A 27,000-nucleotide genomic window follows, 5' to 3' on the forward strand; every position below is an offset into this window, starting at 1 on the left:
ATGGCGTCGGTGACTTTCCTTCACCTTCACGACCCAGAAGACGACCTCGTTCAGGAAAAACATCATCACCACCACTACAAACAAACCCTCACCCTTGATTCCCTCCCTTATTGGTCTTATGATTTCCACTTCCTCTCTTCCCCCGATGCCAATCTCTCTCACCCAGACGACGACGCTTCGCTCCCCAATTCTGTCATTGTCAACGGCTCCGATCTCTTTGACCTCCACGAGAACTAAGTCAACTTCGTCATCAATCTCTTCCACCAACGCGTTGAACAATCTCAGGTTAGTTCTAGTAATGCCCCCAATAACAATTCCAATTCTGATAACGAAAATGGTAATAATACTAGCAATAATGATGTCGCCGAATTGGTTTCTGATGTTTTGAGCGAATCTGATTTCAGTGTTATTGAGGGAAATCATGAGTTGGATTTAGGGTTGGCGTTAGGTTTTGATTCCATGGATACTAATTCGAGTGATGTTGAGATTGATATTTGTGGCAGTGAATATGAGACGACCATTTCTTTGTGGAAAGGAGGGTTTCAGGGTTGAGTGCTAGTGGGGCCACTTCTAATTTTAGTGGCATTGACAGGTTTGGGGATAGCATGTGAATTGTTGGGTTTAGATCAGATTCAGAGGATGGTGATGAGAATGAGAATGATAACCGGATGCTCACAATTGATTTTAATTCTAGGGATGATTATGGTATTGACGATCATGTTAACGATTATTATAATGTTGGTGCTGATGATGATATGAGCGTTAGTATTCCACTTTTCTGGTATTCACTTCAGTTGGAGGATCTTTGGGAGACCATTGAAGATTTCGAGTGGGAGGAAGTGGATGGTAGTGTAACAACCCAATTTAGACCCTATTCAGAACGGTGGTTTTGGGACCACGAATCCGAGTCAAAAAATATTTTAAAATTATTTTCTATGTTTATTATGTTTGAATTTATATCTGTGAAATTTTTGGGATTTAATTTTATCTTTTGAGTGTCGATCTACTAAAAAAGACTTAATCGCGTAAAATGAAAATTTGATGGTTAATTTTAAAAGGGTCGAATTGATGGTGTCTTTATTGCATGAGGTATTTATGTTGAAATTAGACCATAATTATATATTACGGACAGTAGAGACCTTATGTTATAATGGTTTTATATTTATGTTTAAAGGTTAATATGGTAATTTATGGAATAATATATGTTATAATAAAACATAAAATAAAAACATAAGTGTTCATATTATTTTGCATAACCGAAACTAAAGAAAAGAAAAAGAAATAAGGGTTTCAAAGGTTCGGCCATTGTTAAGCTTAATCAAGGTATGTAACTAGCTCAATTTTAGATAATTTTTACGTTTTTGAGATCGTTGCAGTGTAATGTACAAAGCCCATGCTTGAATTTCTGGTTTTGATGAATATTTTGAGTTATGTCATTGATGACTAATTTAGTTTTGTGATGTTAGTTGATGAAATATGAAAGATATGTTTTGGATTAACATGTTTTGTATTGGAATTTTTTATGATTTTGAGTAATTAGGACTAAATTGAAAAAATGATAATTTAAGGGACTAAAATATAAAATAAATGAAATGTATGTACTTGTATGAACATAAGGAAGACTCGGCCTAAGCATGGTGTAATCAAATTTTGCATGTTTTGTGTTTTGTGCAATTTGGACTGAATTGTAAAAAGTGTAAAATTTAGGGGTAAATTGGTAATTTGCCTATTTATGTGTTTTTGGACTAAATTGAGTGAAAATATGTTTGAATGATTTTAATTTGAATATGTATAGATCAAGAACCAAAGAAATCGGATTTGGATCGGGGGAAAACCAAAGTTGTCGAATAGTCATCCCGTTTTGATTACCGTTGTCTGAGGTAAGTTTATAAGGAAATAAATGTTGTTAATTTTAAATAAATACGAGCTTTATATGCTGAAATGAATTATGTGAAGTATATTTGTTTTTAGTCGAATGTGTATATGCTTGGGAGCTATGTTTACAAATTCGTTTTGACCGAGTTACGACGTCCGAAAGCCCCGTACGAACCTTAGGAATAGCTAGGATACATATGCCATGACATAGGGTTTTCGATATGTGTTCTTGTGTAAGACCACGTCTGGGACATTGGAATCGATATGTGATTACGTGTAAGACCATGTCTGGGACATCGACATCGTATTTGACTCGTGTAAGACCCTGTCTAGGACAGTGGCATCGATATGAGATAGCATGTAAGACCACGTCTGGGATACTTTCATTGTACGATATATGTGATGATCCAAGTATCCTATTAAATTCCGAATGGTTCAATGGGCAATGATAAGTTGTGACCAAATGTGAAACGAACTAAAACGATCAGGTATGAGTTATTTGATTACCTATTTGAAAATAAGGTAAGTTTGGGATTTGATATGTAATGCAAATTATACATGATACTAATGTAAATTTATGTACATTTGTGCGGTATATTCGGCCATATGCTATGTATAAGTATGTGATATTAAAGTTTGATTCATGAGTATATACATATAAGTTTATATATATTCGGTTATATAATGATATTATGGCTTTGAAATGGAATGATACTTTGATAATATATATATGTACATCCGGCCAAGATAAAGTTTATATATGAAAGTATATGTTATATATGAAATAGTAAGCTTGAGACTAAATGTGATTATGATAGTATAATTTGGTGTGGTCAAAATGAGTTGATAATGTCTTTGAGTTGTTATTTGCTTATAAATTACTAAGCTATGATAGCTTACTCTGTGTGTATGTTTGTCTATGTTTTATAGATTTTGGAATCAAGTTATGAGCTCAGGGATCGTCAGCAAAGTCTATCACACTATCGGCTATTTTCGGTACTTTATAAGTTGAACTCGAACTTATGGCATGTATAGGCTAGTATTTGTGTTAGTTATTTTGAATATGTATACATTTAGCCATGCGAAAATGGATTAAACTTGATATTAATGCTTATATGCATTCGGTCTTGACATAGGCTTGTTAATAAAGTATATTTCATGGTGCATATATGTGTGGTATTTGGCTAAATGGTATGGCTTGATTATTAGGTTAATTGATGATTTAGAAATTTGACATTAGATAAGCATATTTTGGTAAGTATGTTCTTAGTAAATATGTTTGTGATGTTTAGTTACATGATTTGACAATAAGAAGTAGAAATTATAATGTATAATCGGTTTAACAATTAGCTCATTTTGGTAAGTTTGTTTTATGGCATAGTTTGCATTTGTGGATGGTTATGAATTGGTTTGTGCAATGATAATGAAGTGAAGGATGTGGCTTCGATTGTGACAAGTTTATATAAGTTATGTTATGAATATATTATTGCTTGTGTAATTTGTCTATTTAGTACAATCTGTGATAGAAAAATATGACTATGATCTATGGATGATGAGTCGGTCATTTGAGTAAGCAAATTGTATTTAGTTAATAATGTTAATTAACTACGAAATGGTATACCTAGTTGATATTTCGTTGTGATAATGGTATGATCTTTTGAGGTTAAATTTGATGACCGAATATATGGCTAATTGATTGGTTGTATATACGTATTTTGGGTATGAAAATTAGCATGCGATTTGCGTGTACTTTGATTTGTTAATTGTGTCAAAAATGTTAATGTTACTATAGAGCAATACACATAACTTGATGATAATGACAATTATGTTTGACTATTTTTTAGTGTTTGATAATGACTCTTATATGGGTAAGTAATAAGTTGTATAATATGGATTGTTTAAGATTTGATATGCGAATACACATAGGCATAGTAATAAGCATGCAAAATAAGTGTAATTATGGTTGATATTTGTACTCAAAATGGTTCATTTTGGTTTGGTAATATGGTATAATATCCAAATGTAAATTGATTATATTTTCAAAAGCCAATGTCGCATATGTTATTATTAAATTAATTTTGTTGTATGATATGCTTGGATATTAAGCACATGTATATAAATGAGATGTTAAATGCTAAAATTTTTCTGAGGTATTTGGTTTCTTTAATGATAATAATACATGAATTTTGTATGTATTAAAAAGTATATTATAAATGACTTTGAATTTTTCATTGATATTTGTGTTATGATTTTAAATTATGTGTTTAACATTTTAAACAGATTCATGTTTTAGTTATGTGAATATAACATATATGTATATGTGAATGTTCAGAATTTGTGTATTGTCCGGTAATGCCTCGTAACCCCATTCTGATGACGGATAGGGTTAGGGGTGTTACAGATAGGGTTGATTACAGGGCTGAAACGGAATAAAGTTGTAATGGAATGGAGTTGTAATCAATAATTCAATTGTTTGATTGAATATAATGGAATAAAACTGAAATAGTATTCTTGTGTTTGGTTGAATGGAATAAATTTTTTATAGCATAAGAAAAAAACTAAAATGGTCATATTACCCAGGGATGTAAATAGCGGTCGAGTAGTGAAATAGCGGCCACTATATAGCGATAGCGGCACCGTTTGAAACTGCTACTGCTAAAAATAGCGGTGTGAAGCGGAGTCACACCAATACCGGTGGATCGCGACAACAATTTAACGAGTAACGACCAATTGCGACAATAACAGGCCGTTATTCCTATTATTTTTTCGCTATTCTCGTTGATATCTTCATCATCTTCAAAGCTATGAATAAATATTGAAGATATCTCTCAGGTCTGAATTTTCAATTATTTTATCTATAAAAACTTTCAAACTTATTAAATATGATAAATATTTAATATTTCCTATTTCTTTACTTTGTTATTAGTTATTAGTGTGTGAATTTAAAAAAAAAATTAATGACCGCGATACCCGCAGTGATCACAATAGCATCCATTATGTCTGCAACTGCGATAAATGCAATGCGATCGAAAACGTGGCCGCAACTGTAATTTAAATCCTTGATAGTACCCTTAATAGGTAGATGCTTATTGTTGTTAAATTTTAATAACATTATTATTAAATATAATTTAATAAAAATAAAAATAAATTATTTAATCATATTTTAATATAATTTAAAAAATAATATATAATTTAATAACATTCTTAATATAATTACTTTTATATTAAATTATATTAAAAGATTTTAATTTTTATATTAAATTATATTTAATTTTTTTATTTACTACCTTTTAAAATAATACACTCTTATTTGAATCGGAAACAAAAAATGTTTGTTTGTCTACACTATAGAATTGGAAAAGTTGATGTTAATGAGACAACTTTGCATTAATGATTACTTTAAAGGAAATGGTTAAACAAATTATACCGAATGATATAACCCCTAAAGGCCTAAGATTTGGCTTCTTTTCATTTATTCTAACAAATGAATAATTTTCCAAAATAATAGATCACAAACAAATAAACAAAAGGTCCATTAGAAAATAAAAACTCTATTCTCAGTCTGATTTCCAAATCAAACTCTATCTTTATCTTTGTTGCTCCAATCCATTCATTACTTCAACCCCAAACACTCAAATGGACACGCCACTATGAAAACTATTAAAGAATAAAAAAAGAACAATTGCTCATTAGAAGCTTCAGTGATGAATTTAAACTTTGGAAATAGTTTTGGATCCCAATTGTGGAGTATTAGATGCATGTGATCCACTTCAAAAGTTCTAAGAGCAAAAGGGATTCACATAAATTTTAATTGAGGACAATCAATTCAACATTGAAAAGATGCATAAAAGATTAAAAATTACAGCCACGAGCAATTTGCAGCTAGTTATATAAATATGTTGGACAGGGATGTAAGATAATATGTATTGGATACAATAAGGAAAATAAATAAGAGGAGCAAGCTAAATATAGTCCATACCTAACTAATCTCCAGCTCTTTCTTTGTCCTAGATGGAGTTTTAAGGAAAAAACACGATTTTTCTTACACAAAAAAATACATTCCAAAAAGACAACACAAGATATGTCATCTTTACTCTCTTTTAACTGCTTTCACAATTAATTGTTTTGAAGCCTTTTGTGGGTCTTTAAAATTTTTTGCAATATTAGTGGCCTCTTGATTATTCATCACCTGGATTAAGCATATGTAAAAGGAAAAATACATCCTATAAAACTATTTCTAACTCAATAAGGAGACATCAAAGTAAAGTGTTTTACCTTCCAAAGACCATCACCTGGAAGAATTAAAATATCTGTTTTGTTATCTATGTTGGTCCATTGAATATGGGGATCTGATTGTAGATGCGATTTAAGGATATTGTCACTAGAAACACGTGAAATTGATAGTTGTCCATTAACTCTAGGAACATCTCCTGATAGCATGCAAAAACAACAAATTTAACAATCTCATCGTATTAGCAAATTAAAAACGCAGGGTCTACTTTACGCAAGGAATATGATGCATATATATAAACCAAATTAGAGCCAAGACCATAATACCACTCAATAGTAGAAACCTGAATTTTTTAGGCTTCGATTTCTTTCTTAGTATGTCCACCATGTAAGGCTAACAAGCAAGAATCAAAATGATAAAACATATACAATATAATGGTGACAGGTAGTTTCCTTTTTGGTTAGTAAGACCAAGATTCTAAATGTAATGAAACAACACATTTCAAATTTGTAGTATTTTTAACATGCTTGATGCATTTGTACTTCATAACCAACAAAAAGACATGCCTTAAGAGACCATTAAGTTGTTATACAACAAGGAATAGAAACATAAAATAAAGTGCAGAACTTCACCAATGATTGATATGTGAAAAAGGAAAGACAAAACATATTATGGTTTACTACAATGTTAGAAAAGATGACAGAGATGATCTCTCCCTATGATTGCAAAGAGGCTAAGAGCTAAATACAAGCATTAAGTATTAGACGCTGTAAGGCCACTTAAAAACACTTAGTAGATATGACCAAAAACATTCGTTTTTGTTTGAAAACAACGAAACATCTCTAAAGTTGTTAGTCTAAAGATTACAATGAGCAATTCAAAACCATGAACCACCATAACATGTAAACATAAACAAACAGGAAACAAAAAGGTAAAATAAAAAAAGCTTCCACCAAGATAAGGGAGATCAAAATTAAGATAAAGTGACCATAACCATATGCTGTAACCTCCCAAAATAGGGCCTAAACGGAACAGTGGTTGCAAAACCATGAATCTGAGATAGAAAATTTTATTCTGATTAATTTTTATAATTTACCGAGTGATTAGATGCATGCGTTAGAGTATCGATGGAAAATTTTGTAGATAGCATGCTTAATTTACCTACTAGGGCTTAATTGAAAAAGTTGATGAATATGAGTTTTAGATGCTAAAGGATTAAATTGAAGAGTATAATTGAAGTAGAGGTCCTTAAATGGTAATTAGACCATTAGGTTTTCATGGACAAAAATGGGCATACATAGATAAAAATAACTAAAATTTTAATGAAGAGTATTTTAATCATTTGGTAATTAAAAGATTAAAAAAGGGAAAAAGATGGCAAAATGTGCCCATCTTCTTCATTAGGCCGAAACTTCAAGGGTTCTTAATAGCTAGGGTTTTTTCAAGCTTCCAAGCTTCATAGTAAGTGATTCCAAGCCCCGTTTTTAATGTTCTTTACGTTTTTGAAGTCCTGGTAACTTGATTTATCTTATTCTAGCAATAATTTAACCTAGGGTTCATATTTGGAAAAATACCCATAGGTGAAATGTGTTTATTTTGATGTTTTATGGTAGAATATGAAGCTTGAAATTAAGTTAAACGACTTGAGCTAAGCTATTTTAAGCGGAAACAAGTAAAACGACATAATCGGTAAAAATACCTAATGGTCATAAGTACATGTTAGAGTGGGAATTTGATGTTACCGTAGGTAATAAATGATCAGCATGTCATAAAACATAAGAATTAGGGATAAAGTTTCATTTCCGAGCCTTGGGTTAAAAGTGTAAATATACAAAAGTTTAGGGGCAAAATTATTATTTTGCCAAAGTTAAAGTTAAGGACTGTTTTGATAAATGTGAATATTAAATAAGTTAAATTTACTATTATAGATCAAGAAGAATGAAATTCGGGGTTAGACCGAGGAAAGAAAAAGGTTGAGGACTAAATCAAAATATTTGATCGTATTTTGTATCGAGGTAAGTTTGCAGTAAATAAATGCAATGTTTTATTACTTATAATTAAAGATGTTATTTTCCAGCATCTATATATTTATTTTGTAAATTTATTCCTTGATGATTCAAGCAAGAATTAATGGAGAAATGATACTTAAAAGTCTCGGTTGAACCTTAGGAATGTGTAGGATACAAATGTCATGACATTAGGGCTTAATGATACCAAGTAAGACCATGCCAAGGCATGACATTGGTAAGTTCTACAAGGCAGGGAAATCATGTAAGACCATGTCAAGACATGGCATTGATAAACTACTATAAGGCAAAGATCCCATGTAAGACCATGCCAAGGCATGGCAATGGTGAGTTCATAAGGCAAGGATACCACGTAAGACCATGTTAAGACATGGCAATGGTAAGTTTAAAAAGGAAAGGTACCCCTGTATCCTTAGAATTCCAAGTGGTTCAACGGAAAATTTAAAGAGTGTACCAAAGGGAAGGTAAGATAAGTCCATGTTCGAAAGGTTTAGGTTATCTTGATAATTCATTTAGAATGTTGTTATTTATTTACATGCAAACTTACTAAGCTTTATGCTTACTCCCTTTCTTTTCTCTCTTTTTTATAGTATCGCAAAGCCAACTTGGAAAATTGTAAGGACATCGGAGATTGCCTCACACTATCAACGAGCTATCTCGGTATTTTGTGACTAGAAATACTTTATGTCATGGCATGTATAGGGACTTGGCTATTTTGTGTGTATGTCCTTATGATATGATTAAATAATGGCATGTGAATGCTTGGTAATGATTAGCTTATGATATAACTAAATAAGAACATGTTTTGGTATTATGTATGCCTAAATGAGATTTAATGCAAAGAAATTATGGAGGAGTAAGAGTTGGCCATGGAACAGTTAGGAAACAGCAGTAGTGATGTGGTTTTGAAAAATCACTAAAAATTGTAGAAATGTTATTAAATGGTGCATGAGATATATAATTAAATCTTATTGAGTCTATTTTTATAAGAAAGAAACAAAGCAAGCAAAGGAAGTCTATATTCTGAGATATTTAAATTTTTGTAAGACTGGTTCAGAGTGACTTCGTGATCCCCTATTCCAAATTTGGAAAATCACTAGAAATTGTAAAAAAAATAAATATAAGTCATAGTTTATATGTCTATATTCCTTAGTGAGTCTATTTTCATTAAAAATAAACATATTTATCTGAATTCTGTATAATGAGATAATAAATTTTTAGTGAAGAGAGGTTAGGTCCGCTAAACTGCGAAATAGGAGAACATTTAATGAATAAACTGTACTAACTGGAAAAACCAAAAATTCTGGAAAAATTATAGAAAGAATATATATGAGTCTAGTTTCAAAAAAAATTTACGGATTTAAATTTCAAGTTTCTTAACTTGTGTTATAATTAATTTAGTGATTGTTATGTAGATAGATAGTTTTATTATGAATAGTGAAATAAATTGTTTTGATTTGTGTAAGTAATTGGAAAATTTTTAATGTTCCCGGTTTGGTCCTGAACCGTTTCAATTGCACGTTTTAGGGCTTTGAAGGCCTTTTTTAGAGATTTATTGGATGAATGCGGGCGAATAAATTTAAAAAAAAAATTATGCCCTGAACAAGTAAGATAAGTCTGGTAACGCCTCGTGCTCGACTCCAGCGACTGTCTCGGGTAAGGGATGTTACATTTATTAGTATCAGAGCAAGATTTTAGTCAATTCTCAGAATATTCAGTATGAGTAAGAGTCTAGCTATACATGCCATACTTATATTTTGATAGTGTGACGACTCTTGACAATTTTAAAATGTTTTTCTTTTATAGTTATGGATCTCGAACGAGTTGGTGCAGATGATGTAGAAAGTAACACGCCCGCTCCCATAGAAGGGACGGTGCCAACAGATAGTAGTGAAAGGCTCGTTACAGTTAGTCAGGGAGGAGGGGCTCGAGAAGCCTTCTTCCAAGCTATGAATGAATGGTTTGCCGAGTTCGTTCATACGAATCCGGCCGTTAGACCTCCACCCCCTCATGATCCTTAGACTACCCATGTAACTTCCCCAGTCATAAATACAGTCAGAAGAGAGAAGCCACCAGTTGATAAAATTAGAAAATAAGGGGCTGAAGAGTTTCGGGCTACTAAAGATGACGATGCAGAGAAAGTTGAATTTTGGCTCGAGAATACTATCAGGGTCTTTGATGAGTTATTCTGCACACCTGAAGAGTCCATGAAGTGTGTTGTATCACTTTTACGAGACTCGGCCTACCATTAGTGGAAGACAATTGTGTTAGTAGTACGTAAAGAGAGGGTTACTTGTAATTTCTTTCAGGAGGAGTTCCGTAAGAAATACATTAGTCAGATGTTCATTGACCAGAAAAGAAAAGAATTCCTTGAACTAAAGCAGGGTAAGATGATAGTGACTGAATATGAATGTGAATTTTTCAGACTCGGTAATTATGCTCGAGAGTGTGTGTCTATTGAAGCTATTATGTGCAGGAGATTTGAAGATGGGCTCAATGATGATATTTGACTGTCAGTCGGTGATTTAAAAATAAAAGAGTTTGTTATTTTAGTTGAAAGAGCTTGTAAGGCAGAGGAGTTGCTGAAAGGAAAGGGTAAAGCTAAAATTCATATGCAAGACAAGAAGAAAAGACAGATGAGCAAGTCGTTTCAGTCTACATCCAAGAGGCCTAGAGAGTTTTCTACGAGATCTAATTTTTCAGCAGGGTATTCTAGCCGAAACAAAGGTAGAAGATTTATGGGTCAGAAAGCTCAGACCACTTCAATTGTGAGTGTTGGCAGTATTCAGCCTGATAGACCCGAGTGTCCTTAATGTCGTCGACGTCATCCAGGTCAATGTCGAACAACTGAGACTAGTTGTTTCCGATGTGGTGCATCGGATCATTTCATTCGGGAGTGTCCTGAGTTGGTTAAAAGAGAGGTAATACCGAGTGGAAGATCAAGCAATGCCCCCGTTAGAGGAAGACCTCAGAGAAGTTCGGGAATAGGGGTAGGTAGAGGTGCATCTAAAGATTCAGCAGCGAAACCAGATGTTAGAGCCCCTGCAAGGACCTATGCTATCCGTGCTCGTGAAGAGGCATCCTCCCCTGATGTAATTACGGGTACATTTTCTCTTCATGATGTTAATATTATTGCTTTGATTGATCCGAGTTTGACCTATTCCTATGTTGCATGAAATTGATGCCTAGTATGAATATGTCCATAGAGTCTACGAGATTTGTGATTAAAGTATCGAATCTATTTGGTCAGTATGTATTAGTAGACAAAGTAAGTAAAAATTGCCCTTTGATGATTAGAGGTTACTGTTTTTCGGCCGATCTCATGCTATTGCCATTTGATGAGTTTGATGTGATTCTTGGTATGAATTGGTTGACTGCGCATGACGTGATAGTGAATTGTGGAAAGAAATTCATTAAGTTGAAATGCGAAAATGGTGAAATTCTTCGGGTTAATTTAGATGAGTCAGATAGTTCAATTGCCATGATTTCTGTTATGTCTGCTAAAAAATGCTTGAGAAAAGGATATGAAGCTTATCTTGCTTTTGTGTTGAATACTAAAGATCCAAAGTTGAAAATTGAATCAGTGCCCGTGGTATGTGAGTTTCCTGATGTGTTTTCGAAAGAACTACCAGGTTTGCCTCCTATTAGAAAAGTTGAGTTTGGTATTAAATTGGTTCCAGGTACAACACCCATTTCTATTGCTCCTTATAGAATGGCTCCAATGGAATTGAGAGAATTGAAAGTTCTATTGCAGGAACTAATAGAGAAAGGCTTTGCAAGACCTAGTTGTTCACTATGGGGTGTACTAGTGCTCTTTGTGAAAAAGAAAGATGGTTTGATAATATTGTGCATAAGTTATCAGTAGCTTAACAAGATGAATATTAAGAACAAGTATCCACTACCTAGAATTGATGATTTTTTTGATCAATTGAAGGGAGCTACTGTGTTCTCTAAGATAGATTTGAGATCCGGATATTATTAGTTGTGAGTTAAAGAGTCAGATGTTCTGAAGACTGCTTTCCGAACTAGATAAGGCTATTATGAGTTCCTTGTGATGCCATTTGGCTTAACTAATGCTCCTGCCATTTTCATGGACTTAATGAATCGAATTTTCAGACTTTACTTGGATAAATTTGTAGTTGTGTTCATTGATGATATCTTGATTTATTCTCATGATAAGACTGAGCATTCAGAGCATTTGAGAACAGTTTTACAGACTTTAAGAGATAATCAACTTTATGCCAAGTTTAGCAAAAGTGAGTTTTGGTTACGGAAAGTTGGTTTTCTTGGACATATAGTCTCAGGTGAAGGTATTAGAGTTAATCCGAGCAAGATTTCAGCCATTATTGATTAGAAGCCTCTCAAGAATGTATAAGAGGTCAGAAGTTTTCTTGGTCTCACCGGTTATTATAGACGATTTGTAGAGGGTCCATGATAGCTACTCCATTGACAAGATTGCTACAGACAGATGTCAAGTTTAAATGGACTGAAAAGTGTCAGCAGAGTTTTGGTAAGTTAAAGGCATTTTTGACTAAAGCTCCTGTCTTAGTACAACCAGAACCAGGTAAAGAGTTTGTGATTTACAGTGATGTGTCTTGAATGGATTAAGCTGTGTACTTATGCAGGAAGGAAATGTAATTTCTTATGCCTCTAAACAGCTAAAGTCACATGAGAAAAATTAACCGATACATGATTTAGAACTAGCTGCCATTGTATTTGCATTGAAAATTTGGAGACATCATTTGTATGGTGAGAAGTGTCGAATATTTACTGATCATAAAAGTTTGAAATACTTGGTGACTCAGAAAGATTTGAACTTGAGGCAAAGAAGATGACTAGAGTTGATTAAAGATTATGAACTAGTGATCGATTATCACTCGGGTAAGGCAAACGTAGTTGCTGATGCTTTGAGTAGAAAATCTTTATTTGCATTAAGAGCTTTGAACACTAGTTTAACCTTATCGGGTGATGGTTCTATCTTAGCCGAATTAAAAGCTAAGCCAATGTTTCTTAAAGAAATTTGTGAAAGTTATCAGAGATTGCTTAAAAGTAGCTTCAAATAGACAGAAGTCTTATGCAGACTTGAAAAGAAAAGAGATTGAGTATCAAGTTGGTGACAAAGTGTTCTTGAAAGTATCCTCGTGGAAGAACGTCTTTAGATTTGGCAAGAAAGGCAAACTAAGTCTACGTTTTATTGGAACGTCTGAAGTGACTGAAAGAGTTGGACCATTAGCATATCGATTAGCTTTGTCGCCAGAGTTAGAGAAGATTCATGATGTGTTCCATGTGTCCATGTTACGTCGTAACCATTCTGATCCTTCACATGTGATTTCACAGATAGAGGTTGAGATTCAGCAAGATATGACTTATGGTGAAGAACCGATAAAGATTTTAGCTCGAGAGGTCAAGAAATTAAGGAACAAAAGTATTGCACTTGTGAAAGTATAATGGAATAGGCATGGGGTAGACGAGGCTACATGGGAGCCTGAAGAGGTTATGTGAAAACAGTACCCCAATCTTTTCACAAGTAAGATTTTCGAGGACGAAAATCCTTAAAGAGGGGGAGAAATGAAACATCCCAAAGCCTAAACGGAACAGTGGTTGCAAAACCATGAATCTGAGATAGAAAATTTTATTCCGATTAATTTTTATAATTTACCGAGTGATTAGATGATGCGTTAGAGTATCGATGGAAAATTTTGTAGATAGCATGCTTAATTTACCTACTAGGGCTTAATTGAAAAAGTTGATGAATATGAGTTTTAGATGCTAAAGGATTAAATTGAAGAGTATAATTGAAGTAGAGGTCCTTAAATGGTAATTAGACCATTAGGTTTTCATGGACAAAAAATGGGCATACATAGATAAAAATAACTAAAATTTTAATGAAGAGTATTTTAGTCATTTGGTAATTAAAAGATTAAAAAAGGGAAAAAGATGGCAAAATGTGCCCATCTTCTTCATTAGGCCGGAACTTCAAGGGTTCTTCATAGCTAGGGTTTTGTCAAGCTTCCAAGCTTCATAGTAAGTGATTCCAAGCCCCGTTTTTAATGTTCTTTACGTTTTTGAAGTCCCGGTAACTTGATTTATCTTATTCTAGCAATAATTTAACCTAGGGTTCATATTTGGAAAAATACCCATAGGTGAAATGTGTTTATTTTGATGTTTTATGGTAGAATATGAAGCTTGAAATTAAGGTAAACGACTTGAGCTAAGCTATTTTAAGCGGAAACGAGTAAAACGACATAATCGGTAAAAATACCTAATGGTCATAAGTACATGTTAGAGTGGGAATTTGATGTTACCGTAGGTAATAAATGATCAGCATGTCATAAAACATAAGAATTAGGGATAAAGTTTCATTTCCGAGCCTTGGGTTAAAAGTGTAAATATACAAAAGTTTAAGGGCAAAATTGTAATTTTACCAAAGTTAGAGTTAAGGACTGTTTTGATAAATGTGAATATTAAATAAGCTAAATTTGCTATTATAGATCAAGAAGAAAAAAATTCAGGGTTAGACCGAGGAAAGAAAAAAGTTGAGGACTAAATCAAAATATTTGATCGTATTTTGTATCGAGGTAAGTTTGCGGTAAATAAATACAATATTTTATTATTTATAATTAATGATGTTATTTTTCAGCATCTATATATTTATTTTGTAAATTTATTCCTTGATGATTCAAGCAAGAATTGACAGAGAAGTGATACTTAAAAGTCTCAGTTGAACCTTAGGAATGTGTAGGATACAGATGTCATGGCATGACATTGGTAAGTTCTACAATGCAAGGAAATCATGTAAGACCATTCAAGACATGGCATTGATAAACTACTGTAAGGCAAAGATCCCATGTAAGACCATGCCAAGGCATGGCAATGGTGAGTTCAAAAGGCAAGGATACCACGTAAGACCATGTCAAGACATGGCAATGGTAAGTTTAAAAAGGAAAGGTACCCCTGTATCCTTAGTGTTCCAAGTGGTTTAACGGAAAATTTAAAGAGTGTACCAAAGGGAAGGTAAGATAAGTCCATGTTCGAAAGGTTCAGGTTATCTTGATAATTCATTTAGAATATTGTTATTTATTTACATGCAAACTTACTAAGCTTTATGCTTACTCCCTTTCTTTTCTCTCTTTTTTATAGTATCACAAAGCCAACTCGAAAAATTGTAAGGACGTCGAAGATCGCCTTACACTATCAACGAGCTATCTCGGTATTTTGTGACTAGAAATACTTTAAGTCTTGGCATGTATAAGGACTTGGCTATTTTGTATGTATGTCTTTATGATATGATTAAATAATGGCATGTGAATACTTAGTAATGATTAGCTTATGATATAGCTAAATAAGAACATCTTTTGGTATTATGTATGCCTAAATGAGGTTTGATGCAAAGAAATTATGAAGGAGTAAGAGTTGGCCATGGAACAGTTAGGAAACAGCAGTAGTGATGTGGATTTGAAAAATCACTAAAAATTTTAGAAATGAAATTAAATGGTTAATTAGATATAGAATTAAATCTTATTGAGCCTATTTTCATAGGAAAGAAATAGAGCAAGCAAAGGAAGTCTATATTCTGAGATATTTAAATTTTTGTAAGACTGGTTTAGAGTGACTTCATGATCCTCTGTTCCAACTTTGGAAAATCACTAGAAATTTTAAAAAATATAACTATAAGTCATAGTTTATATGTATAGATTTATTAGTGAGTCTATTTTCATTAGAAACAAACAAAAACATTATTCAAATTTTTTATAATGAGATAATCAATTTTTAGTGAAGAGAGGTCAGGTCCACTAAACTACAAAACAAGGGAAAATTTAATGAATAAACTGTACTAATTGGCCAAACCAAAAATTTTGAAAAAAATATGGGAAGAAGATATATGAGTCTAGTTTGAGGGAAATTTTACATATTTAAATTTTGAGTTTCGTAACTCGAGTTATAATTAATTTAGTGACTGTTATGCAGATGGACAGTTTTATTATGAATAGTGAAATAAATTGTTTTGATTTGTGTAAGTAATTGGAAAAATTTTTAATGTTCCCGGTTTAGTCCCGAACTGTTTCAATTGCATGTTTTAGGGCCTTGAAGGCCCCTTTTTGGGATTTATTGGATGAATGTGAGCGAATAAATTTAAAAAAAATTATGCCCCGAACAAGTAAGATAAGTCTGGTAACGCCTCGTGCTCGACTCCGGCGACGATCTCGGATAAGGGGTGTTACATATGCCATGTAGATTTGTTCTTGTTTAAAATTAAAATTTGCCAGAATATAAAGGTCTTTTCCCTTTTAAGCGTATGAGAAAAGACATCATTCAATCAAGAAGATAAAAGATGTGCAACTTTACACCACTGTTATTAAATTGTTTATTTTCATGACTATGCAAATTGATGTTTGTGAATGCAAATGCAAAAGGTAGTAGATTTTTTTTGCAACCTTACCACAATCAGAAACTATTAACCATGATATTAAACTAATATACAAGAAATTTAAAAAAAAACAAACACATCATAAACAAATAAACAAAATATAAACAAAATATCTACTCTCTTTGAAATTATTGAATTACAGAATACTTTAACCAAAAAAAAACATATTGTGCAGAATAATGTGCCATCTTTGGCTACAAAAAAAAAAGAGAAAGAAGCTTCATGAATGCAAAATTTGCCAAACGAAAATGAAAATATGATTTTTAGTAAAAAAAAAGTATATGCTTTAAACTTCTTGATGTTGGTCTTTGAAAAATTAGGATTTATAAATTACACCTCACGAAGTTTACATGAAATCACCATAAAAAAATCATTGTCATAGTAGAAATCCTTATTTATTAAATAATTATCATCAGAAAGCAAAGATATTAAACCCAAAAAAACTTTCATAAACTAAAAATAAGAAAAACCCACAAGCACAATTATACAATTATTTCATTGAAATCAACTTTAAAAGCAGTACATCCATATACACAATAAAAAAAAAGCAATAATGAAATTAGAAATTTGGGTTGGAATTAAACTTACCAAATCTTGGATCTTGCGAGACCACCCAAAAAATGCTTCACTTCTTTTTTTCAATGGATTAAACTATCAGGAGTTTTGTAAAAATATTGAAGAGAAAAAGAGTTTTGGTGTGTGACACATGTAAAAGCCCAATTTTGTCCGGGCCCTAACAGCAACCAAAAATAAAAACAAAAATCAAAATTAACAGTCCCAAAGTCCAATTACTGGTCAGGCTCAATACACTACCCAAATAGCCCAAAACAAAAAACCCTAACCCAAAGCTACAAGCCTAACAGCCTAAACTATTTTCAGAAAAAAAAAACCTAGCGGCGCACCCTAGCCTGCCACCACCAACTACTCTGCCATCGTCGTCAACCACCACCTGCAAAAAAGACAAAGAACACGCAAGGAACACTAGAGAAAAAAATAAAAAAATGTAACGAATAATGAAACATATGGCTATAAAAGCCATAACCAGATTGTAATTTTTTTACTGAAAAATATACACACACACAAAAAAAAGAAAAACAATCGAAATATAAAAATAAAAAAAACTTCAAAAGGTGATATTTTTATTTTTCTCTTTTCGAGTCTATTATTACATATATATAATAAAATAAAAAAGAAACGCACCTGCCGTTCTACCTTCTACTGCCGTAGTCGGTGACCCTCGCTAACATTTAAGGCGGTTGAATCCTAAAGGATTCACCTGAAACCGTGTCAAAGAGAGCGAGAAACGAATGGTCCCTCCGGGTTTTTGGTCAAACGGCGACTCTTTTGCATGTTACAACCCCGGATCCACGTTTTATTCAATGAGAGGGACTAAAAAGGGGTTTTTAGGGTTTTTCGGCCACCGGGAATGACGGAGTCGACACCGGTGATCGGTGGCCACCGTGGTGGTCCATGACAGTGTCGATGGCCGGACCCTAAGGCGATTTTAGAGAAAAAATAAAAGGGTTTCAATTTTTTTTAAACAGTTTAAAAATGAATTTTTAATTTTTTTAACTTAAATAGGGGTAGGAAATGGCGTCAATTTGGCCTGTTTCCTCAAACCCCAAAACGACGTCGTTTTAGGCCAAAACCGATCAGACCTAACCCGATCGATCAGACCTGACTTGACCTAGTAGGATTCGCGTAGTTTTTAAAGGGGGTCTAATTACGCCTTTAGTCCTTCCGCTTTTTAATTATTTTTCAATATAGTCTTTTTTTGTTTTTAAATTTCTACCCTATGATTTTGATTTTATTTTAATTTGGTCCCTTAAGGAACAACGAGTTTTGGGACAGGGAATATTTTCCCATTTGGCCCCTTTCTTTTTTCACGTGTTACAATTTAGTCCCTTATTTTTATTTTTATCCCGATTTCCCCCTAAAATTCAACTTAAGTTTCGATTTAGTCCTTCTTATATTTATGCACTTATTTTATTATATTTTAGACTCTTAATTTCATTTCAATGTTGATTTAATCCTTATTTATTTAATTTCGACCTTGTCTAATTTTTTATGTATTATTTTTTATTTTATTTATTTATTTATTTACTTATTATTTCTTCTATTTATATTTAAAATTGATTTGTTTTTGTATTTATTGTGCGTTTTAATTTTATTTTATTTTTTCTTTATCTTTTTTCTCTTTTGCCTTTATTATTGTTATTATTTATTTATTACTTTTTTATACGTTCAAAAATTAGATTATTTACGTTTTTTTACTTGCACATGTATTGTTCATGTTATTGTTGTTGTTGTTATTGTTATTATTATTATTATTATTATTATTATTATTATTATCATTATCATTATACTTTCATATTTTGTTATACATATTATTATCATGCCATTATTACTACAAATTGATGTTGCATTGTCATTTACTATCACGACACTTTTATTTTTCGTATACCATCATTTTATTTTTTTATACTTCCATTTAATTTTATTATGGCTACGATCATGTCACGAACTGTGTTCAAATACATTTACCCGTTTCTATAGTATGCTTGCATAAGCTAAATATACATTATTTTAAGTATCAAATTCGTCTTTGCACAAGGCACAAAAAAGAATTTTTAAAAATCGAGGTAATGTTCATTATTTTGGAATTAGAAAAGTTGTGCTCTTAACTTACGGAATATGGCTTCTTTCTAAAACTGAGATAGCCTAACATTTACTCTAAAATGAATAAAAATAAACGAGATTTAAGTGATGATCAAATGGCGTTCGTTCTTGTTCTCGAGGATATAAGGCATTGTGTCCTAACTTACGGGACATGATCCTTTCTTCTCGATTAACTTGAAATAAACCCTTTTTTGTAAAAATTAATTTAGTTAAGTAATGTATCAAAAAGGGAGCATGTTTTAAATTCTCTTCAAATTTTTAATTCCTGACGATAAGACATCAATTAATCAACTAGGTACCAATTTTTGGCATTAAGAGGGTGCTAATCCTTCCTCATGCATAACCGACTCCCGAACCCATTTCCTGGATTTTGTAGACCAAAAATCATAGCTTTAGTAAATCTAAACTTTTATTAAAATGATCATATTTCTAGGTGATCCGATCACACCTAATAAAAAAGATTTACGATGACTCCATTTTCATTTTTTTTCCAAATAAAAGACGATTTCAAAACAAAAGGTCTCGACAGCTTGGCAACTCCACCAGGGAAACCAAAAATAAGAGAGTCAAGCCACGAGTTGTTTACTTTTTGGTCTTTTTGTCGAAAATTGATAATTTAGTTTAAATTTATGATCCCTTTATTACATTTCATCCTTCATGCCTTGATATCTCGAGTTGTCGCGTTCTAGAATATCTGTTTTATTTGGTTCGAAAGTTTCTTTTTGTGTGTTTTCCGTATATTGCATTGCATGATCATTCAATTTTTCCCTTCTTAAGTGGGAGTAAGAAACTATTCCTTCGTGAGGTCTTCACCTCCGTATAGAATAGTGGATCGCTTTCAGGATACATCTGTATCTATGTCTTCGTGAGATCTTCATCTCTGTATAGCCATAGGGAAATGTATTCCCCTAAACTAAACTCGGTTCGTATAAGCCTATAATGGGTGAGGATTGAAGAATCTTCTGGGTCAGGTAGACTTACTTTAGAACCAAACTGTAATAGCCCATTTTCGGTGACATCAAAATAGTGGATTCAAGACCACAAATTCGAGCCAAAAAAATAAAATTTTATTTTATTTTATTTTATTTTTAGGTTGGTAACATGATAGGAAGATAACATGAAAATTTTGATACAAAAATTTTACCAATTGTGAGTTTAATTAGGGAAAGGACTAAATTGCATAAAATACAAAAGTAGGGTTCTAGTAGCTATATGTATCAAATAGCTATGGAATTCAAAACTTAAGGTCCTTATATGGTAATTAGACCATTGAAGAGTAGTTAGTAGATATTTTAATGACTCATCCATGGAAAAATTAGAAAAGGGTAGGGACTAAATTGGAAATCGTTAAAATTAATAAATGATAATTAATTAAAAAGAAAAAAATCATCTATTTTCATATCATCTTCCCCAATTTTTCTATGGAAGCCTTAGGAGAGAGGAAGAAAATTTTTCAAGCTTAATAAGGTATGAAATCAAGTCTTGTTTTTAGTAATTTCTATATTTTTTGGAATCGGGATAATCTAATCTTTCTATTTAGGGGATTTATTTGAAAAGTTATCAAGGCATGAAATTTGGGTCATGGATAAATATGCTGGAAATTAGAAATTTATGGTAGAAAATGAAAATTTATTCATAGATAAACAACTTTTACAAAGCAATTTTTGATGAAAACTTGATTTAAGGACTAAAATGAAAAAGTGGTAAAACCCATGGAAAATTCTGAAATTTGTGAAATTTATGTGCTGTAGATGTAGTCTATAAATTTTGGCTCTGCTTGGAAAGAGGGTTAAATTTCATGAATTTCATTTTTCGAACCTAGGGATAAAATCAGAATTTTTAAAAAAGATAGGGGCAAAATGGTAATTTTGCCTAGGATATCATAGGATGCAAATGTATATGAAATGTGATAGATTAATATTTAAATTTACCCATATAGATCCGGAAAGACCAACCATGGAACTAGATCAAGGAAAGCAAGGTTTCGGATTAGTTGAAATTCAAATACGAACAATTTTCAAGGTAAGTTCGTGTAACTTAAATATGTATGTTAATATGCTTGAATTGAATTGTATGATTGTGTTGATATGTGTGAGATTTATATACATAATGAAATAGTCCTAAGTTGTGAAATATGGACACATTGTCATGTTCCGGTTGAATGTTGAATTTCGATGGATTAAGGTGATTTCTTGAATAAGAATAATACTGCTTATGTTGCAGATAGAATTTAGCCCGAACGGGTAATTCTAATGTAAGCCCTCTTGAGCTTTTGATAGAGATTGGATTTAGCTCGGACGGGTAATCCAATTTAAGCTCTCTAGAGCATATGCTACGGATAGGATTTAGCCTAGACTAATAATCCTGTTGTAAAATGTGTGGCTCAAGATTGTGCCTTTTTATTATTCACCCTAATGGGTACTTTTGTACATGAGTATACTAAACGAACATCCATCGAAATTTCAATAGTTCGACGGAAAAGACTCTTGAAGTATTGAAAGGTGAAATTAATGGAAACTTGTAATTTGATGAGCTCATCTATGTTTACTTGATATTTATATGAGGTTATGTGATTAACTTGTTTGATTAAGTGTTTGTGTTTAGGTAAAATCATCCAAAATTATGGAAAATATGGCTATGTATGCTTGTATTGATAAATATGATTGGTAAGTTTATTTTCCATTATACGAACTTAATAAGCATAAAATGCTTACTCCATTTAATTTTCCCTATTTTATAGTGCTCAAAGCTCGCGAAGGTTAGAAGTCTGTCGGAGCAATCATCACACTATCCACTATCTCATTTTGGTATAAATAAAAATCTCATTTTGGTATAATGACATGTATAAGCTTATTTGATCAATGATGTCTTGTAATTGTTGTTTTATAATCTAGTCATTGGAGTGGCTAGTGATGGTTTAAGTTTGGCTATTTTTGAAGTAATATTTTGGTAATCACATAAGTGCTTATTATGTGTTAGTTGTTGGAATTATGTTAGCATATAAGTTTATGATAAGAGTAAGTTTATATCCTTTGATGCATGAGCTAACACTACATGATTGATGGTAAATTTTATGTGAATATGATGTTGGATTGGTGGATATATACTTGTGAGTTTTGGTGCAAGAAAATGGTAAGTTTTGGGTGACAAATGAGGCTAGGAAATGACTTTATTTTGTCCACACGGGTAGACACACGGGCGTGTGTCTTGGCCGTATGTGACACACGGCTCATCCTATGGGCATGTGGTTCGGCCTGTGTCCTCTGTATCTTAAAAATGAGAAATAGAATGCTCAGAATTGGGCGACACGGCCTTAACACTGGCGTGTTACATGGTCGTGTGAAAACTGCACCTAAATTTTGAAAATAAAATTCACCACACGGGCTAGCACATTGGTGTGTGACTTGGCCGTGTGACTTCAATTTCTTCATGCCTTATAAGTTAGAGAGTTACATGGGTTAAAGACATGGGTGTGTGTAGTACACGACCCGACCTCATTGGCGTGTCCCTAGACTATACGGGCGTGTGAGCCCTGCACCTTGGAAAATTTTTGAAATGTTGCGAAAAAATTTATGAGTTTCTGATTAAGTCCCGACTTGATTTTAATGCTCGTATTGGACCTCGAGGGTCTAATTAAGGGACGTTTTGAATGATCTCGGTAAATGAATTGTAATCTACGTAAATTATTTATAAAATGTTCTGAATGTTCTAGTAATACTCTAAAACCCTGTTTCGACGACAGATACGGGTTAGGGGTGTTACACAAACCGCATATAATGAGCTCTAAGAACCTACCCTAGATAGAACCATACCGAACCTCTAGTGGTCACCCGAATAGGTGCTTTATTTATTATTTCTTGCTTTATATGAAATATGCTGACTTCTTTCGTTTTGTTTTGGTTGTGATTGCATCGTATTTTCATCATAGAAAAGGGCGTTGATTCACGTTCAGTTGCTAAATAGAGAGCTTGTCATGGAAAAAGGATTTCTTGATAAAGTGGAAGACAATGCAGCCATCTGGATATGGTCCGAGAAGACACAGCAAGAGAAGGGTGACAGCCTGATGGAGGGATATATGTCAGAATTATTGGATTTCACTCACACCAGTGTGACTCAGAATAATCTCCAAGAGTTGAAAAAGGTACGGGACCAATAGGATGATGAACCAAGTAGTTATTTTACTGTAACTATGGTGATTTGCCTTATTTACTCGATGTCAAAGTAGATAAGCACTTATTTTGAGCTTTGACCCGGTAGTAGAATCCTGCCTATAGCTCCTTTACTTTTGGGAAAATAGACCTGGTGCCCACCGTAGAAGAGTACACAACTCTACAACGTTGCCCGAGGATCCAAGCCGACAAAGCTTATCCTAAAGCCACTAATGTCTCGACTTTCTTGAAGAAGCTAATGAGTATAACACGGATGAGTGAGCAATATGTCACAGTCTGGATTAAACAAAAAGAAGATAGTAAATTCATCTCTTGGAAAAGTTTGCGGGATTTGATCTTGGCACATTCGAATACGAAGAAAAGGGTCGATGTATTCGCTTTGAGTATTTATAGGTTGGTTATTTTCCCCAAAGCGTTAAGGCACATAGATGATGCAGTTTTAGATCTATTCGACCAGCTTGACAAAAGGGTCACACCCATCCTGGCAATTTTGGCTGAAACTTTTAGATCTTTGAATGCATACCAGAGAGTGGGTGAAGGAAGATTTATCCGATGTGCACAACTCTTGCTAGCTTGGTTTCACAGCCACTTTTAAAAGGTAGAAAATGTCTCTTATTGAGTATTCTCTGAGAACTACTCTCCGTTGAAAGAATTCGTGGCTATGCCAAGACGAGACAACATTTTTTAAGAAAAGTGGATGGCAATTCTCTAGAGTCTCCAAGATCAAGACGTCGAATGGAGGGTCCCTTGGATGATCCCTGATGAGATTTTATACTGAAGTGGAGAATTCGACTGGGCCCCTTTACTTGGGATATGAGGAGCTATTGGATATACCTCTTTACTTGTATTGTGGCAGTATAAGTCAAGGCAGTTTATACCGACAATGCAAGGGTTGGCTTAGTATGAGTTTGCGTATAAAGGTGATAATTACAAGAAGAAGGTTCGTGAAGTATCGAACACTTGGAACCAAACCCACAGAATGAACAGATTTACTACAAATCCCATGACGACCCCCAAGTATGGTTAGTGGTGGGTAAAAGAGTCAATGACAATATCCCTGTATCAAGTCAAGTAAACACCCGACTGATAGAAGAGCACTTACAAGTGATCCCATCTGAGTTGGAAATTATAAAGCAAGACTTTGAAAAGAGGAGTTTGGAGTTGGGGAAAAAGATAGAATAGTTGGAAGAAGAGAGGAGTTTGGAGTTGGGGAAAAAGATAGAATAGTTGGAAGAAGAAACAATGCGTCTAGGATTAGATATCGACATCCAGAAGCTAGAAGCCAATAAAATGAGAAAAGGAATGAACAAGGTTGAGAAAGATTTGAACAATCTAAAAATAGATTATAAGAAGCTATGCTTGTAGATAAAGACTGCTGGATTGGGTAAAACATCAGAGCAATGGCAGCAAGAGGTCAAAAAAGAAAAGATTAGAACTGATTAGTAGGAAAAGAAATTCCAAGATGCTCGAGTTCGAGAAGATGCTCTAGAAAGGGATTTGTTAGAAAGCTAAAATGAAAATGTTAGATTAAAAGCCCGGGTAACAGAGTTAGAAAGGTCACTACATCAATATCGTAGTCGCAACTCTGTAATTGAGTTGAAAGCTAGCCTAAATAAGATAGAAGAGCTGAAGAAAAAGATAGAAGAGCTCAAGACCACATTGCAAAATTGTGAACTTCGAGTTGAGCTTCTTGAAACAAATAATGAACACTGGAAAGAACAACTCCAATGCTTTCAAGGTCAGATCAGGGATAGAGATCACATCATGGGCGAAGCTGTGGCTTAATTACAGGAAGTAGCTGACCATTTGCAAACCCTAGTGGTTCAAGCCAACATACTGAGCTTAAAATATGAATCAGAATCAGATCGGGGTCAAGAATTATCTTGACTTCTTAGGAAGGTCAAGGCTTTGAATATTAGGGCAAGGCCATAAATATAACATGTATCTATTTTATGTAGAGACAATCGTTTTCTAAAAGTTATTCTAATAGAATTGAATCAGAATCGATGCCTCTTTTTTGCATTCATTTCATTCATCAGCATTACATTTCATCATATGCATTAAATTTCATAAAAGACCCTAATTAAGCAAAGTTCTGACAATTACCCTGGAAACCAACAAGAATTTGCCAACCGAATATCGTTACGGTACCCGCGGTAAAACCAGAGACATGTATCAAAGGTTAGAGAGATTGGAACAAATTCAGAAAGACATGAAAGATCAGATGCAAGTGCAGCTGCAAGAAAAATTAGCTAAGGTATAGCAAGAAATGAGGGATCAAATACAAGAGTCCCAACGAAGCATGATAAGCCAGTTGACCCAATTGTTGGCCGAAGGGACTGAAAAAGGGAAAAGTACTATAAATAACTCTGGGAATGATAATGAAGACCCTATATACCCCCAGGCTTTACCCCATTAAATGTCCAAACTCAACTAGATACATATCCACGAAGGGTACCCATTACCATAAGACCTCAACAATATCAAGCCGGCACTTCAGCACTGGTGAATTACCCAACAAGTTCAGGTTCCAATCCCGAGGATAATCTAACCAACCCAGTTGTTCTTGATTTGGATGACATGGCCGAAATGGATAGGGTAAAGGTAGAATTTCCAAAACTACTAGAAGATCGGTGCAAGTGGTTGGAAGAGAAATTCTGAGCTATGGAGAATGTTGATTACCTTTCCGGGGTTGATGCTAAGGAGTTGAGCTTAGTCATTGATCTAGTGCTCCCACCAAAATTCAAAACTCTAGAATTTGAAAAATATAACGGGACTAGTTGTCCTGAAGCCCATATCACAATATTCTGCTAAAGAATGACGAGATACGTCAATAATGATCAATTATTAATTCACTGCTTATAGGATAGTTTGATTGGGTCGGCAGCCAAGTGGTACAACCAATTAAGCCGTGCCAAAGTCAACTCATAAAAAGACCTAGCACAGGTTTTTCATGAAACAATAAAGCCATGTGACCTATATGACACTCGATAGAATTACATTACAAAACATGGAGAAGAAGTAAAGTGAAAACTTTAGGCAATATGCTTAGAGATGGAGAGAGGTGGCAACGCAAGTCCAACCACTTCTTCTGGAGAAGGAGGCAACAATGCTTTTCATAAACACTCTAAAATCCCAAGATGGAGAGAGGTGGCAACGCAAGTCCAACCACCTCTTTTGGAGAAGGAGACAACAATGTTTTTCATAAACACTCTAAAATCCCAATTCATTAACCATATATTGGGAAGTGCCACTAAGAGCTTCTCAGATATAGTAATGTTCAGAAAAATGGTTGAAAATGTAGTAAGGAGTGGGAAAATAGACGCGAGGGAAAGCGCTAAAAGGCCTACCTCAAGAAAGAAAGAAAATAAAGTGAATACCACAAGTGTGTATAATAAGAGCTACTCAAAACCGATCATTGTGGGCCAACCAAGGACCATAACAACAAGTCATCAAGGCCCTTCAAGGCAAGAATCTAACTTAAGGCCAAACATAGAAAACCCTAGTTCATAGCTATCCCGATGACATATAAGGAGTTATATAAGAATTTATTCGATGCGCATGTGGTATCCCCATTTTACTTAAAACCCG

The 27,000-nt window shown here is 33.5% G+C and overlaps 1 protein-coding gene across 1 annotated transcript; it reads left to right on the forward strand.

The window, feature by feature from the left end:
- LOC121217858 (probable serine/threonine-protein kinase DDB_G0278509) lies at window positions 1-26,070 on the forward strand. The gene is made up of 4 exons (XM_041094355.1): window positions 1-198; window positions 286-539; window positions 626-846; window positions 25,814-26,070. The coding sequence occupies exons 1-4, from the start codon at window positions 1-3 to the stop codon at window positions 26,068-26,070; spliced, it is 930 nt and encodes a 309-aa protein (XP_040950289.1).
- Window positions 26,071-27,000: the final 930 nt, after the last annotated feature.

The sequence above is a fragment of the Gossypium hirsutum genome, chromosome A03, assembly GCF_007990345.1.
Source record: "Gossypium hirsutum isolate 1008001.06 chromosome A03, Gossypium_hirsutum_v2.1, whole genome shotgun sequence".
NCBI classification, from domain to species: Eukaryota; Viridiplantae; Streptophyta; class Magnoliopsida; order Malvales; family Malvaceae; genus Gossypium; species Gossypium hirsutum.